The sequence below is a fragment of the Serinus canaria genome, chromosome 21, assembly GCF_022539315.1.
Source record: "Serinus canaria isolate serCan28SL12 chromosome 21, serCan2020, whole genome shotgun sequence".
NCBI classification, from domain to species: Eukaryota; Metazoa; Chordata; class Aves; order Passeriformes; family Fringillidae; genus Serinus; species Serinus canaria.
In genome coordinates, this window is record NC_066334.1 from 6,225,565 (window position 1) to 6,238,781 (window position 13,217).

At 47.1% G+C, this 13,217-nt stretch overlaps 1 protein-coding gene and 1 long non-coding RNA gene across 2 annotated transcripts in view; both read left to right on the forward strand.

Annotated features, from left to right (window-relative positions):
- Positions 1-3,195: 3,195 nt before the first annotated feature.
- The window catches only part of DVL1 (dishevelled segment polarity protein 1), a 37,187-nt gene continuing 27,165 nt past the window's right edge, over positions 3,196-13,217 (forward strand). The window contains exons 1-2 of the mRNA XM_050982735.1: positions 3,196-3,441; positions 3,508-3,925. Of these exons, the coding sequence (XP_050838692.1) occupies positions 3,272-3,441; positions 3,508-3,925 (588 nt within the window). The 5' untranslated portion in view covers positions 3,196-3,271. The remainder of the gene's footprint in view (positions 3,442-3,507; positions 3,926-13,217) is intronic.
- LOC127060357 (uncharacterized) lies at positions 3,475-9,503 on the forward strand. The gene is made up of 4 exons (XR_007779302.1): positions 3,475-5,009; positions 5,160-5,298; positions 5,813-8,604; positions 8,965-9,503. It is a non-coding gene; the product is annotated as an uncharacterized LOC127060357 (long non-coding RNA).

Sequence of the window (13,217 nt, forward strand, 5' to 3'; positions counted from 1 at the left end):
TTATATCTTAAACTACTTTTATATCCCAAATTTTTTATCTATTTAAACTTAAATCCTTTAGATCTAAAAGGTTTAGCTATAAAAGGTCCAGGGGACCTAAAGCACCAATAAATGTTGATTACACGAGAGCTTTGCAGAGTTTACTGCAAAGTCTTTTGCCTCCCTCTAGTGTTTAATGTCTCCATTTCCTTCCCAGTGACTGCCCGAAGTTCACTGCACACAGAGGGAGAATAAATGGGAAAAAAAACCCAAACCTTGCAGATCTTCCAGACCAGATCCAGGAGAAGCTGAAACTCTCTCTGCTTCTCACTCTGCTCTGGGATCATTTCCATCTTTAGTTCATCTTCTGTGTCAATGCCAATCGTGCCAGCAATCCTCCAAGGGAAATTTTGTTCTTTTACAGAGAAATGACATGAAAACCACCCAGGACACCTCTGGGTGGGTGCTCAGAGCTTTGGTTTCCCTTTTGTCCCACCTTTTCACACTTATTTTGTGAAATGTTGGCAGAATGGAGGGTTCAGCTCTTTTCCCAGGGAATATTAAGGTCATGTGTTCTGCCTGAGGTTCAGGAATTGGTTTAGAGATTCTCCAGTAAAAATTTGGAATCCCTAAACCAAAACCCATCCTGGGGCAGGGGTTTAGGTCAGAAGCTCTGCTGAGCACCCAGAGTGTGATGAGCTCTGAGAATTCCCCAAGACAAGCAACAAGCATTGCTGCAATTCTAAAAAGGTTTTAAAGGATGTGTTTTTTTTTAAAGGCTTTGCTAATTCCCTGTGTGATAACTGCTGTGAAAATGGAGAAAAGGTTGAGCAGCTCTTATCCCCCATGACACTCCCTGCTCCCTGCAGGACTATTCCCTCCATCACAGAGAGCACAGCACTATTAGCAAGAGATTTTGTTTATTTTTTGCTGAGGTGCTGAGCCCTGCAGGACACGAGGTCTCAGCCCTGATGGGCCAGGCCTGCACCCTGCCCTCCCTTTAACTGGGTGAGCTGCTGGTTTGACTGCAGCATGAAAGGGATCTCCTCTCTCCTGTGCTTTCTGGGCAGCTCTCTGTGACTCACAGAGCCAGCCTGACCACGTCTGCTCCGGGGCAATCATCACAATTACAACTTCCAGCCTTCAGCAGGGAAAGCCAAGCTCAGAGCTCTCAGCAGGGTCAGGCTCTGGGTGGGCACCTGGGGAACACAGGAGGTCCTTAAATACCAACTGAGGGCACCAAATGTTCATGGTTTTGCCTGAGTTTCGTGCTGCAGGAACTCAGGAAATATTGCTGATGCCAGAGTTGTGATCCCCCCAAAGGGAACTTTCCCATCCCTGCACAGTGGTTGTGGTGGACTCATGGTGCACTTCCCGTGCCAGGAGCACTCTGGGGTGCTTGCAGAGCCTGCTAGGACACGAAGTTGAATTCATATTTTTGGGGTTTAACTGAAAAAGGGTTTTTTGATAAGCAGGAGGTTCTTTGAGACCTAAGGACACTGCTCTGAAATCTTCATTTGCTCGTTGTCGTTTTTGGGGACTTTATGGAAATAAAGGTGAATTTTTTCCAAATACATCACCTGTGTGGCACCAAAGAGTTTTTTTCTGATTCTCCTTCCCTCATCCCATCCTCTTCCTTTTCCTCACCCCTATTCTTATTCTCATCCTCTTCCTTTTCCTCACCCCTATTCTTATTCTCATCCTCTTCCTTTTCCTCATCCCCATCCCCATCCCCATCCCCATTCTTAGCCCCATCCCCATTCTTATCCCCATCCCCCTTTCCTATCCTATCCTTTCCTTTACCCATCCCCTTTCCTTTTCCCATCCCATCCTTTTCCCTCTCCTTCATTCCCATCCCATCCTTTTCTCTCTCCTCATCCCTATTCCCTTTCCTTTCCCCATCCCCTTAACTCTCCTCTATCCCCATCCCTATCCCTATTCCCATCCCCATTCCCATTCCTATCTCCTTTCCCTATCCCATCCTTTTCCCTATCCCTATCCCCATCCCATCCTCTCCCCTCTCCTCATTCTCGTTCTTATTCCTATCCCATCCTTTTTCCCATCCCATCCTCTCCCCATCCCCATCCCACCCCATCCATCCCTATTCCCATCCCCCTTCCCCATTCCCATCTCCTTTCCCCATTCCCATTCCCATCTTCTCTCTCCCATCCCCATTCCCATCTCCTTTCCCCATCCCATCCCAGCCTCTCCCATCCCTATTCCCATCCCCTTTCCCCATTCCCATTCCCATCCCCTTTCCCCATTCCCATCTCCTTTCCCTATCCCATCCCAGCCTCTCCCATCCCTATTCCCATCCCCTTCAATTCCCATCCCATCCGAATGTTCCCATCCCATCCATCCCATCCCATCCCATCCCCATCCCATCCCATCCCCATCCCATCCCTCCCACCATCCCTATTCCATCACCATCCCCATCCCCCCATCCCACCCCCATCCCTATTCCCATTCCCCTGTCCCCATTCCCATCCAATCCCTCCCATCCCCTCCATCGCCATCCCCCGCATCCCATCCCCATCCCACCCCCAGCCCATTCCCACCCTTTCCCCATTCCCATCTCCTTTCCCAATCCCATCCCATCCCAGCCTCTCCCCCATTCCCGCCCTCTTCCCATCCCCTCCCTTCCCTCCCAGTGCCATCCCATCCCATCCCATCCCATCCCATCCATCCCATCCCATCCCCATCCCATCCCATCCCCATCCCCATCCCACCCCCTATCCCTATTCCCCATCCCCTTTCCCTCCCATTCCCATCCCATCCCATCCCATCCTCTCCCCTCTCCCCCATCCCCTCCCTATCCCACCCCCCCCATCCTCCCTATTCCCATCCCCTTTCCCCATTCCCATCCCATCCCATCCTCTCCCCTCTCCCACCCCCATCCCTATTTCCCATCCCCTTCCCATCTCCACCCTCCGCCGCGGCGCTCCGGGCCGTGCTGCCGCCGGGCCGGCAGGGGCGGTGTGCGGGCGCCGCGGGCGCGGAGCGGGGCCGCGGAGCGGGCGGAGGGCGCTGCCCGGGGCCGCCGCGCTCCCCCTCAGGCCGGGCCCGCCGCCCCCGGCCCGGGCAGCGCCGCGGCGGCGGCGGCGCAGCGAGGCCGGCGGGGCGGCCGGAGGATGCGGGCGGGGCGGGCGCGCTGCCGTTCCCGGGTCGGGCAGCTAGAGAGCAGTGCAGGGAGCGCCAGCCCGAGCCCAGAGCTCCCTTCCTGTGGGCAAGGCCGACAGCGCAGCCGAGCGCCGGCCGAGGCCCGGCCCGGCCGCCCCCGCTCCGCTCGCCCATGGCGGAGACCAAGATCATCTACCACATCGACGAGGAGGAGACGCCGTACCTGGTGAAGCTGCCCGTGCCGCCGGAGAAAGTCACGCTGGCCGATTTCAAAAATGTCCTCAGCAACCGGCCCGTGCACAGCTACAAGTTCTTCTTCAAGTCCATGGACCAGGATTTCGGGTGAGCGGCCGCGCTCCGGGCGCGCCCCCGGCCCTCAGGGCGCTCTGCGGGCCTCGGGCCGGGCAGGGCTCGCGGCATCCCCGGGGCACCTGCCGGGCTCGGCCCGGCCCGGCCCCGCTCGGCACCGGCAGCGCCGCGAACATGGCGGGCGCGCCGGGCCGCGGGCTCGGGGCTGCCGCGATCGCGGCCCGCCGTGCCCCGGGACCCCCCCCGTGCCCCCGGCAGGAGCGGCCCGGGCCCGCCCGGAGCCGCCGCGGTGCCCCCGGGCCCGGGCCGGAGCGGCGGGGACGGGCGGCCGCAGCTGTCACCGCGCCCGGGAGGCCGCGGAGCGCCCGGGCAGGGCGGGCGGGCCCGCGGGGAGCTGGGGCGAGCAGAGCGGGGACAGCGGTGCCACCGCCGCTGTCACAGCTCGGTGGTCCGGCGGGTGTCACATCCTCGGGGTCGGACGGGTGACAGGCGGTCCCGGTTGAACGGGTGTGAAATGGTCGGTGGGTAAATGGGGGAACGAGTGGTCAGTGGTCAAACGGGCGTGAAATGGTCGGTGGTGAGGCGGGTGATGAGTGGTTGGTGGTCAAATGAATGTCAAATGGTCTCTGGTCAGACAGGTTGGTGGTCAGATGAATGTCAGGTAGGGGAGAAGGGGTCAGTGGTGAAACGGGTGTGGAATGGTCAGTGGTCACATGCAATGGTCAGTGGTCAGATGCAATGGTCAGTGGTCAGATGGAATGGTCAGTGGTCACATGCAATGGTCAGTGGTCAAATGGAATGGTCAGTGGTCAGATGGAATGGTCAGTGGTCAGATGCAATGGTCAGTGGTCAAATGGAATGGTTAGTGGTCAGATGCAATGGTCAGTGGTCAGATGCAATGGTCAGTGGTCAAATGGAACGGTCAGTGGTCAAATGGAATGGTCAGTGGTCAGATGCAATGGTCAGTGGTCAAATGGAACGGTCAGTGGTCAGATGCAATGGTCAGTGGTCAGATGCAATGGTCAATGGTTAAACGGGTGTGAAATGGTCAGTGGTCGAACAAATGGGGGACAAGGGGTCAGTGCTCAAATGGGTGTGCAATGGTCAGTGGTCAAATGGAATGGTCAGTGGCCAAACGGGTGACAAGTGGTTGGTGGTCAAATGAATGTCAAATGGGGACAAGGGGTCAGTGGTCAAATGGAATGGTCAGTGGTCAAATGGAATGGTCAGTGGCCAAACAGGTGTGGAATGGTCAGTGGCCAAATGGGTGACAAGTAGTCAGTGGTGAAACGGTGCCAGGGTCTGTGCTCAGACTGCAGCTGTCAAATCCTCGAGGTCAGACAGGTGTCAGATGGTCCCTGGTCAAACAGGAGTGGTCAGTGGTCAAATGGGTGTCAGATGTTGGTGGTCAAATGGGTGACAAGTGGTCAGTGGTCAAATGGATATAAGCTGGTCAGTGGTCCAGCAGGTGACAGTGGTCAGTGGTCAGACGGGTCCAGGGGCTGTGCTCAGAGAGTCAAATCTCTGAGACTGTCAAATCCACTGGGGCCAGACAGGTATTGGATGGTCAGACAGGTGTGAAGTGGTCAGTGGCCACACAGGTGTCACACAGGTGTCACAGCGTCCCTGTTTGAGCAGGTGACCAGCCCTGGGTGGTCAGAGGCTGCAGGGGCTGTGCTGGGCCAGCAGCTGTCAGACCCTCGGTGCTCACACAGCCGAAGATGGTCAGTGGCCAAGCAGGTGTCACACAGGTGTCACACAGGTGTCACAGAGTCCCTGTTTGAGCAGGTGACAAGCCCTGGGTGGTCAGAGGCTGCAGGGGCTGTGCTGGGCCAGCAGCTGTCAGACCCTCGGTGCTCACACGGCCGAAGATGGTCAGTGGCCAAGCAGGTGCCAGCTGGTCAGTGGTCACACAGGTGTCACACAGGTGTCACACAGGTGTCACAGAGTCCCTGTTCGAGCAGGGGTGACAAGCCCTGGGTGGTCAGAGGCTGCAGGGGCTGTGCTGGGCCAGCAGCTGTCAGACCCTCGGTGCTCACACGGCCGAAGATGGTCAGTGGCCAAGCAGGTGTCACACAGGTGTCACACAGGTGTCACACAGGTGTCACAGCGTCCCTGTTTGAGCAGGTGACCAGCCCTGGGTGGTCAGAGGCTGCAGGGGCTGTGCTGGGCCAGCAGCTGTCAGACCCTCGGTGCTCACACAGCCGAAGATGGTCAGTGGCCAAGCAGGTGCCAGCTGGTCAGTGGTCACACAGGTGTCACACAGGTGTCACACAGGTGTCACAGAGTCCCTGTTTGAGCAGGTGACAAGCCCTGGGTGGTCAGAGGCTGCAGGGGCTGTGCTGGGCCAGCAGCTGTCAGACCCTCGGTGCTCACACGGCCGAAGATGGTCAGTGGCCAGCAGGTGCCAGGCGGGCAGTGGCCAAATGCCCGCTGCCAAGGGCACAAGCTGGGCTGGAGAAGAGCAGGGCTGGACTTTGAGATGACCTCTGTGGTGGCCAGAGGCAGCTGAGTGGGTGTTTGACACCGTCCTGTGCCCCCGGGCTTGGCGACAGCCAGAATAAAATAAACCAACCAAAGTGCCTTTGACAGTTTGCCAGACAGTAACTTTCAAAATGTATTAATCCTTTTGTAGCAAATCACTTCTCTTTGTACTGGCATCTGTCGCTGGCCAGGCAATTTTGCACAGTTAAATGCCTTGCCAGGAGTAAAAAAAAGAAATAAAAAATAAAAATGGAGCAGGTTTGTGGGAAACTCGAGCGGACCTGAGTCCAAAACAACGCCGTGGTTGAGGTGCAGGGTTTGTGTTTGGTGAGATGGATCACCCCAAGCATCCTTGGATGTGTTGTGCAGCCTCTTTTTTATCCCTGGGACCCGAACCTTTGATGCTGATTGTGTTTTTCTCCCTGGTGGAATGTGGATATTGTTTGTTGACACGGGTTTCTGATGTGGCGAGTTGTTGGTGTTGGCTTGTAACCACAGGAGTGTTCGTGGATTGACTTCTTGTTTTTCTCACTTGTGCAAACATTTTTTCTTTTGGGGTGGGGGGGAACCAACTGTACAGAAATGTTTTCAAAATAAATAGGATTATTGGTAAATTTCCCTCCTTCACCTCCCTGTGACAGGGACGCGGTGTTGTCGCAGAAATTCAATGTTTGTGGTTTATTTCACTGAAGGAGGTTGGGGTGGTTCAGGCAGCAGCTGCACCAGTCCCAGTGCCACAGAAATTTACAAGTAGGAAATATAAACTGTGCTGAGGCATCTCCAACACACGGGGATGTTTTGGTCTTTGACCAGGAAACAGAGTTTGTAACAAACCCCAGGCTGGGTTTTCTTATTAACCTGGAAATTGGGGTGAAGCCTGTCTGTTATCCTTGGAAATGGAGATGATGGAGGGTGAAGGGCTGCAAGGATCAAGACCTGGAAATTCTGTTTTAATTATTTAAGCAGCAGCATTTGGGTGACAATCCACTGCCTTGAGACAGCTCAGAGTGACTCTGTTGTGGGACTTTGTTTGCATTTATTTTCTGTGTCTTGTTCCCTTTGTGTTGGTGCCTCTCCGAACCTGAAATATTTGGGAAAATGAGAGGAAAATTCTGAAAGGAGAAGAAAATTCTGACAGGTGAATTTTGGCTGTCTTAGTGAGTGCTGATGGTCAGTCTGGGCTTTGTGTTCATCATCTCATCTGCAAACTGACTTTTTCTGGAATCCTGGAGTATCCCGAGCTGGGAGGGATCATCCAGCCCAGACACCCCAAAATCCCACCCTGGGAACATTGTCCAAACCCTCCTGGAGCTCCTGGGGCTGTGCCCATCCCCTGGGCAGTGCCCAGAACCCTCAGGGGGCAGAACCCAAATCCCCAAAATCCCTCCCAGCTCCCTTGGCCCAGCTCCATCCCGTTAATTGTTGCAAACAGACAATTCCAGCTGCTCTTGCCACAAACCATAACAGAGCTGTGGCTCTGATTTCTCCCTTCTGTGCCTGAAAAATCTCCTCCAGAGCAGCTCTTGCCTGGAAGTGGAGCTGCAGGGACATTTTGGGTGTCCCCGTGGTGCCAAGCTGGGATTTGGGTTGGGCTGTCCCTAAATCCCTGATATTTTTCCCCTGTGCAATGTGAAGAACACTGGTTTTTTTGGGGTTTTTTTTTAGGAAAAAACAAATGTTTTCCTGGAGGATTGGAGGGAGCTGACTCCTTGCAGTGCTGCACATGCTGTTGTAATTAAGGCCCAGCCTTTCCTGGATGCTGAAATGATGGAATAAATCATGTGCTCACAAAGGCTGCATGTGCTGAGAGCTCTCAGCTGGGCTGGGATGGAGGCGGCTCCTGCATGGGCCACGGCATCCAGGGGGATCCAGGGGAATTCCATGGGATCCAGGGGAATCCAGGGGAATTCCATGGAATCCAGGGGAATCCAGTGTATTTCAGGGGAATTCAAGGGAATTCAGGGGAATCCAGGGGAATTCAGTGGGATCCAATGGAATTCAGTGGAATTCAGTGGAATTCAGGGGAATCCAATGGAATCCAGGGGAATTCAATGGAATTCAGGGGAATCCAGTGGAATTCAGTGGAATTCAGGGGAAATCAGTGGAATCCTGTGGGATCCAGCGGAATCCAATGGAATCCAGTGGAATTCAGTGGAATCCAGTGGAGTCCAGTGGAATTCAATGGAATCCAGTGGAATTCAGTGGAATCCAATGAAATTCAATGGAATCCAGGGGAATCCAGTGGAATTCAGGGGAAATCAGTGGAATCCAGTGGAATCCAATGGAAAGCAATGGAATCTGGTGGAATTCAGTGGAATCCAGTGGAATCCAGTGGGATCCATTGGTAACCAGCCGAATTCCATGGAATCCAGTGGGATCCATTGGTAACCAGCTGAATTCCATGGAATCCAGTGGGATCCATTGGTAACCAGCCGAATTCCTTGGAATCCAGTGGGATCCATTGGTAACCAGCCGAATTCCATGGAATCCAGTGGGATCCATTGGTAACCAGCCGAATTCCATGGAATCCAGTGGGATCCATTGGTAACCAGCTGAATTCCATGGAATCCAGTGGGATCCATTGGTAACCAGCTGAATTCCTTGGAATCCAGTGGGATCCATTGGTAACCAGCTGAATTCCATGGAATCCAGTGGGATCCATTGGTAACCAGCTGAATTCCTTGGAATCCAGTGGGATCCATTGGTAACCAGGTGAATTCCGTGGGATCCAGTGGGATCCATTGGTAACCAGCTGAATTCCATGGAATCCAGTGGAATCCATTGGTAACCAGCTGAATTCCATGGAATCCAGTGGAATCCATTGGTAACCAGGTGAATTCCGTGGAATCCAGTGGGATCCATTGGTAACCAGCTGAATTCCTTGGAATCCAGTGGGATCCATTGGTAACCAGCTGAATTCCGTGGAATCCAGTGGGATCCATTGGTAACCAGCTGAATTCCTTGGAATCCAGTGGGATCCATTGGTAACCAGTGAATTCCATGGAATCCAGTGGGATCCATTGGTAACCAGCCTGAATTCCTTGGAATCCAGTGGGATCCATTGGTAACCAGCTGAATTCCATGGAATCCAGTGGGATCCATTGGTAACCAGCTGAATTCCATGGAATCCAGTGGGATCCATTGGTAACCAGCTGAATTCCATGGGATCCAGTGGGATCCATTGGTAACCAGCTGAATTCCATGGAATCCAGTGGAATCCATTGGTAACCAGGTGAATTCCGTGGGATCCAGTGGGATCCATTGGTAACCAGCTGAATTCCATGGAATCCAGTGGGATCCAGTGGATTTCAGCGGAACCCAGTGGGATCCAAGCCCTGTGTTCTTTGCTCCTTTGGAGCTGTGGCAGGGTGACATTCATTCCCCTTCTGAGCTTTGCTTACAGTTTAATTTATTCCTTAAATAATTGATTCAATTTTAAATTTAATTTCATATTTTTTTTTCAAACCTGTTGCTCTGCCACTTTGCCCTGTGCCAGTTCTGACCCCCAAGGGACAGCTCTGCCTTTTCCCTCCTTTCCTGCTGCCCCCTCATGCTGATTTTGAGGTGCATCCGTGCCCTGGCACAACCCTTGGGATGGCTTCTGTGCCTTCTGTTTTGGTTCTTTATTTTATCTAAAAATAAAAATAAAATAAAATAAAATAAAATAAAATAAAAGTAAAAAAAAAAAAAAAAAATAAATAAAAGAAAGAAAAGAAAAATAAAAAACAATAAAATAAATAAATAAATAAAATAACATAAAAATAAATAAAATAAAATAAAATAAAATAAAAATAAAAGTAAAATAATAAAAAACAAAATAAAATAAATAAAAATAAATAAAACTAAGTAAATACAATAAAAATAGAATTAAGATAATAAAATAAAATTTAAAATAAAATCAAAATTAAATTAACATAAATAAAAATTAATAAAATAAAATGAAATACATGCAATAAAATAAAAATAAAAGCAAAAAATTAAAATAAGATCATACAATTAAATTAAATTAGAATGGAATAAAAAAATAATAAAATAAAAAAAATAAATGAATACAGTAAAATACAATAAACAAATTAATGAAATAAAGTACAATACAATAAAAATAAACCAAATAAATAAATTAAATTAAATTAAAATAAAATTTTAAGTTAAAGCATAAATAAAGTATAAAATAAAAGATAAATAAATATAATAAAAAATAATAAATAAAATCAATTTTAAATAAAAATAAAATAAAATAAAATAAATAGATAAAGTAAAATAAAGTAAAATAAATAAAGTAAAATAAAATAAAATAAAATAAAATAAAATAAAATAAAATAAAATAAAATAAAATAAAAATAAAGCTGCAGCTTGTGGTGCCTGGGCTCTGGTGGCTGAGGCAGAGACAGCTGTGTGGGATCCAAATGATTCATCAGGAATCTCTGACAGATCCTTTCTGTCTGCTTGAAATATTTGGGATTTCCAGAGCTTTGCTGGCAAAACACAATCAGAAACTTCCAGGGGCACAGAAGGGTCAATGTGGAGGATCCAGGCAATTAAAGATGTTCAATTTCCTGTAAATTTATTTATTTAATGAAACATATTTAAACTCCTGTAAATTTATTTATTCAATGAAACACATTTAATCTCCTGTAAACTTATTTATTTAATGAAACATATTTAATCTCCTGTAAATTTATTGATTTAATGGAACATATTTTAATTCCTGTACATTTATTTATTTAATGGAACATATATAATCTCCTGTAAATTTATTATTTAATGAAACACATTAATCTCCTGTAAATTTATTGATTTAATGGAACATATTTAAACTCCTGTAAATTTATTGATTTAATGGAACATATATAATCTCCTGTAAATTTATTTATTTAATGAACACATTTAATCTCCTGTAAATTTATTTATTAATGAAAAAATATATAATCTCCTGTAAATTTATTGATTTAATGAAACATATTTAATCTCCTGTAAATTCATTTATTTAATCAAAGATGTTTAATTTCTGTAAATTTATTGATTTAATGAAACACATTTAATCTCCTGTAAACTTATTTATTTAATGGAACATATTTAATCTCCTGTAAATTTATTGATTTAATGGAACATATTTAAATTCCTGTACATTTATTTATTTATTGGAACATATTTAATCTCCTGTAAATTTATTTATTTAATGGAACATATTTAAACTCTGGTACATTTATTTATTTATTGGAACATATTTAATCTCCGGTAAATTATTTATTTATGAAAAATATATAATCTCCTGTAAATTTATTGATTTAATGAAACATATTTAATCTCCTGTAAATTCATTTATTTAATGAAAGATATTAATTTCCTGTAAATTTATTGATTTAATGGAACATATTTAAACTTCTGTAAATTTATTTATTTAATGGAACACATTAATCTCCTGTAAATTTATTTATTTATGGAACATATTTAAACTCCTGTACATTTATTTATTTATTGGAACATATTTAAACTCCTGTACATTTATTTATTTAGTGGAACATATTTAAATTCCTGTAAATTTATTATTTAATGAAACATATTTAATCTCCTGTAAATTCATTTATTTAATGAAAGATTATTTAATCTCCTGTAAATTTATTTATTTAATGAAAGATATTTAATCTCCTGTAAATTCATTTATTTAATCAAAGATATTTAATTTCCTGTAAATTTATTGATTTGATTTTCTGCTTTGAGGCTTTGCTGTTCCAGGGTGGGCAGCAGAGATCAGTGAGGACCTGAACCCTCCTAAAGCCATTTTCTGTCCAGAACTGGTTACAAATTCCAGTGTGCAGGAGGAAGAGCAGAGCGAGGCTGTTCTGGCAGCTCTGGGTGAGGTTCAATTCCTCATTCTTTCCATTCTGAGCACCAGTGCTCCTCTGATTGTTCTTCTGCAGGGATCCTCCAAGGAGTGGCTGCTCAAACATTCCTCTCTCAGCCAAAGATTCCCTCCAATCTGCACTAAAAATTGGGATTTTGGTTCAAAACCTGTGAGAAAATGAGATTTAAAGCAGCAGGAAAGCAGTTTGGGAGCTGATGGGGTCATTTTGAATAAGAGAGGGAAGAATTTTGTGCCTTTTCTTCTGCTCTCACCCTTCAGGAGTTGCTTTCTACTCCTGAGAGGATTTTCTGATTTTTTCCAACTCCTGAGAGTTGGAGCTGCAGCTAAAAATTGGGATTTTGGTTAAAAACCAGTGAAAAAATGAGATTTAAAGCAGCAGGAACCCAGTTTGGGAGCTGATGGGGTCATTTTCAATAGGAGAGAGACACAGGAAGCATTTTGTGCCTTTTCTTCTGCTCTCCCCCTGAGGTGAGTCAGGAGTTGCTTTCTACTCCTGAGAGGATTTTCTGATTTTTTCCAGCTCCTGAGAGGAGTTAGAACCAGGAATCCTGACTGCCAGATCTCTGCCTGTGCTGCAGTTTCACCAGCAGGCCCAAGGAGTGGCTGCTCAAACATTCCTCTCTCAGCCAAAGACTCCCTCCAATCTGCACTAAAAATCGGGATTTTGGTTCAAAACCTGTGAGAAAATGAGATTTAAAGCAGCAGGAGCAGTTTGGGAGCTGATGGGGTCATTTTGAATAGGAGAGGGAAGAATTTTGTGCCTTTTCTTCTGCTCTCACCCTTCAGGAGTTGCTTTCTACTCCTGAGAGGATTTTCTGATTTTTTCCAGCTCCTGAGAGTTGGAGCTGCAGCTAAAAATTGGGATTTTGGTTAAAAACCAGTGAAAAATGAGATTTAAAGCAGCAGGAATCCAGTTTGGGAGCTGATGGGGTCATTTTCAATAGGAGAGAGACACAGGAAGCATTTTGTGCCTTTTCTTCTGCTCTCCCCCTGAGTGAGTCAGGAGTTGGTTTCTACTCCTGAGAGGATTTTCTGATTTTTTCCAGCTCCTGAGAGGAGTTAGAACCAGGAATCCTGACTGCCAGATCTCTGCCTGTGCTGCAGTTTCACCAGCAGGCCCAAGGAGTGGCTGCTCAAACATTCCTCTCTCAGCCAAAGACTCCCTCCAATCTGTACTAAAAATTGGGATTTTGGTTCAAAACCAGTGAGAAAATGAGATTTAAAGCAGCAGGAACCCAGTCTGGGAGCTGATGGGGTCATTTTGAATAAGAGAGGGACACAGGAAGAATTTTGTGCCTTTTCTTCTGCTCTCACCCTTCAGGAGTTGATTTCTACTCCTGAGAGGATTTTCTGATTTTTTCCAGCTCCTGAGAGTTGAAGCTGCAGCAAAAAATTGGTTTTTTTGGTTAAAAACCAGTGAAAAATGAGATTTAAAGCAGCAGGAGCCAGTTTGGGAGCT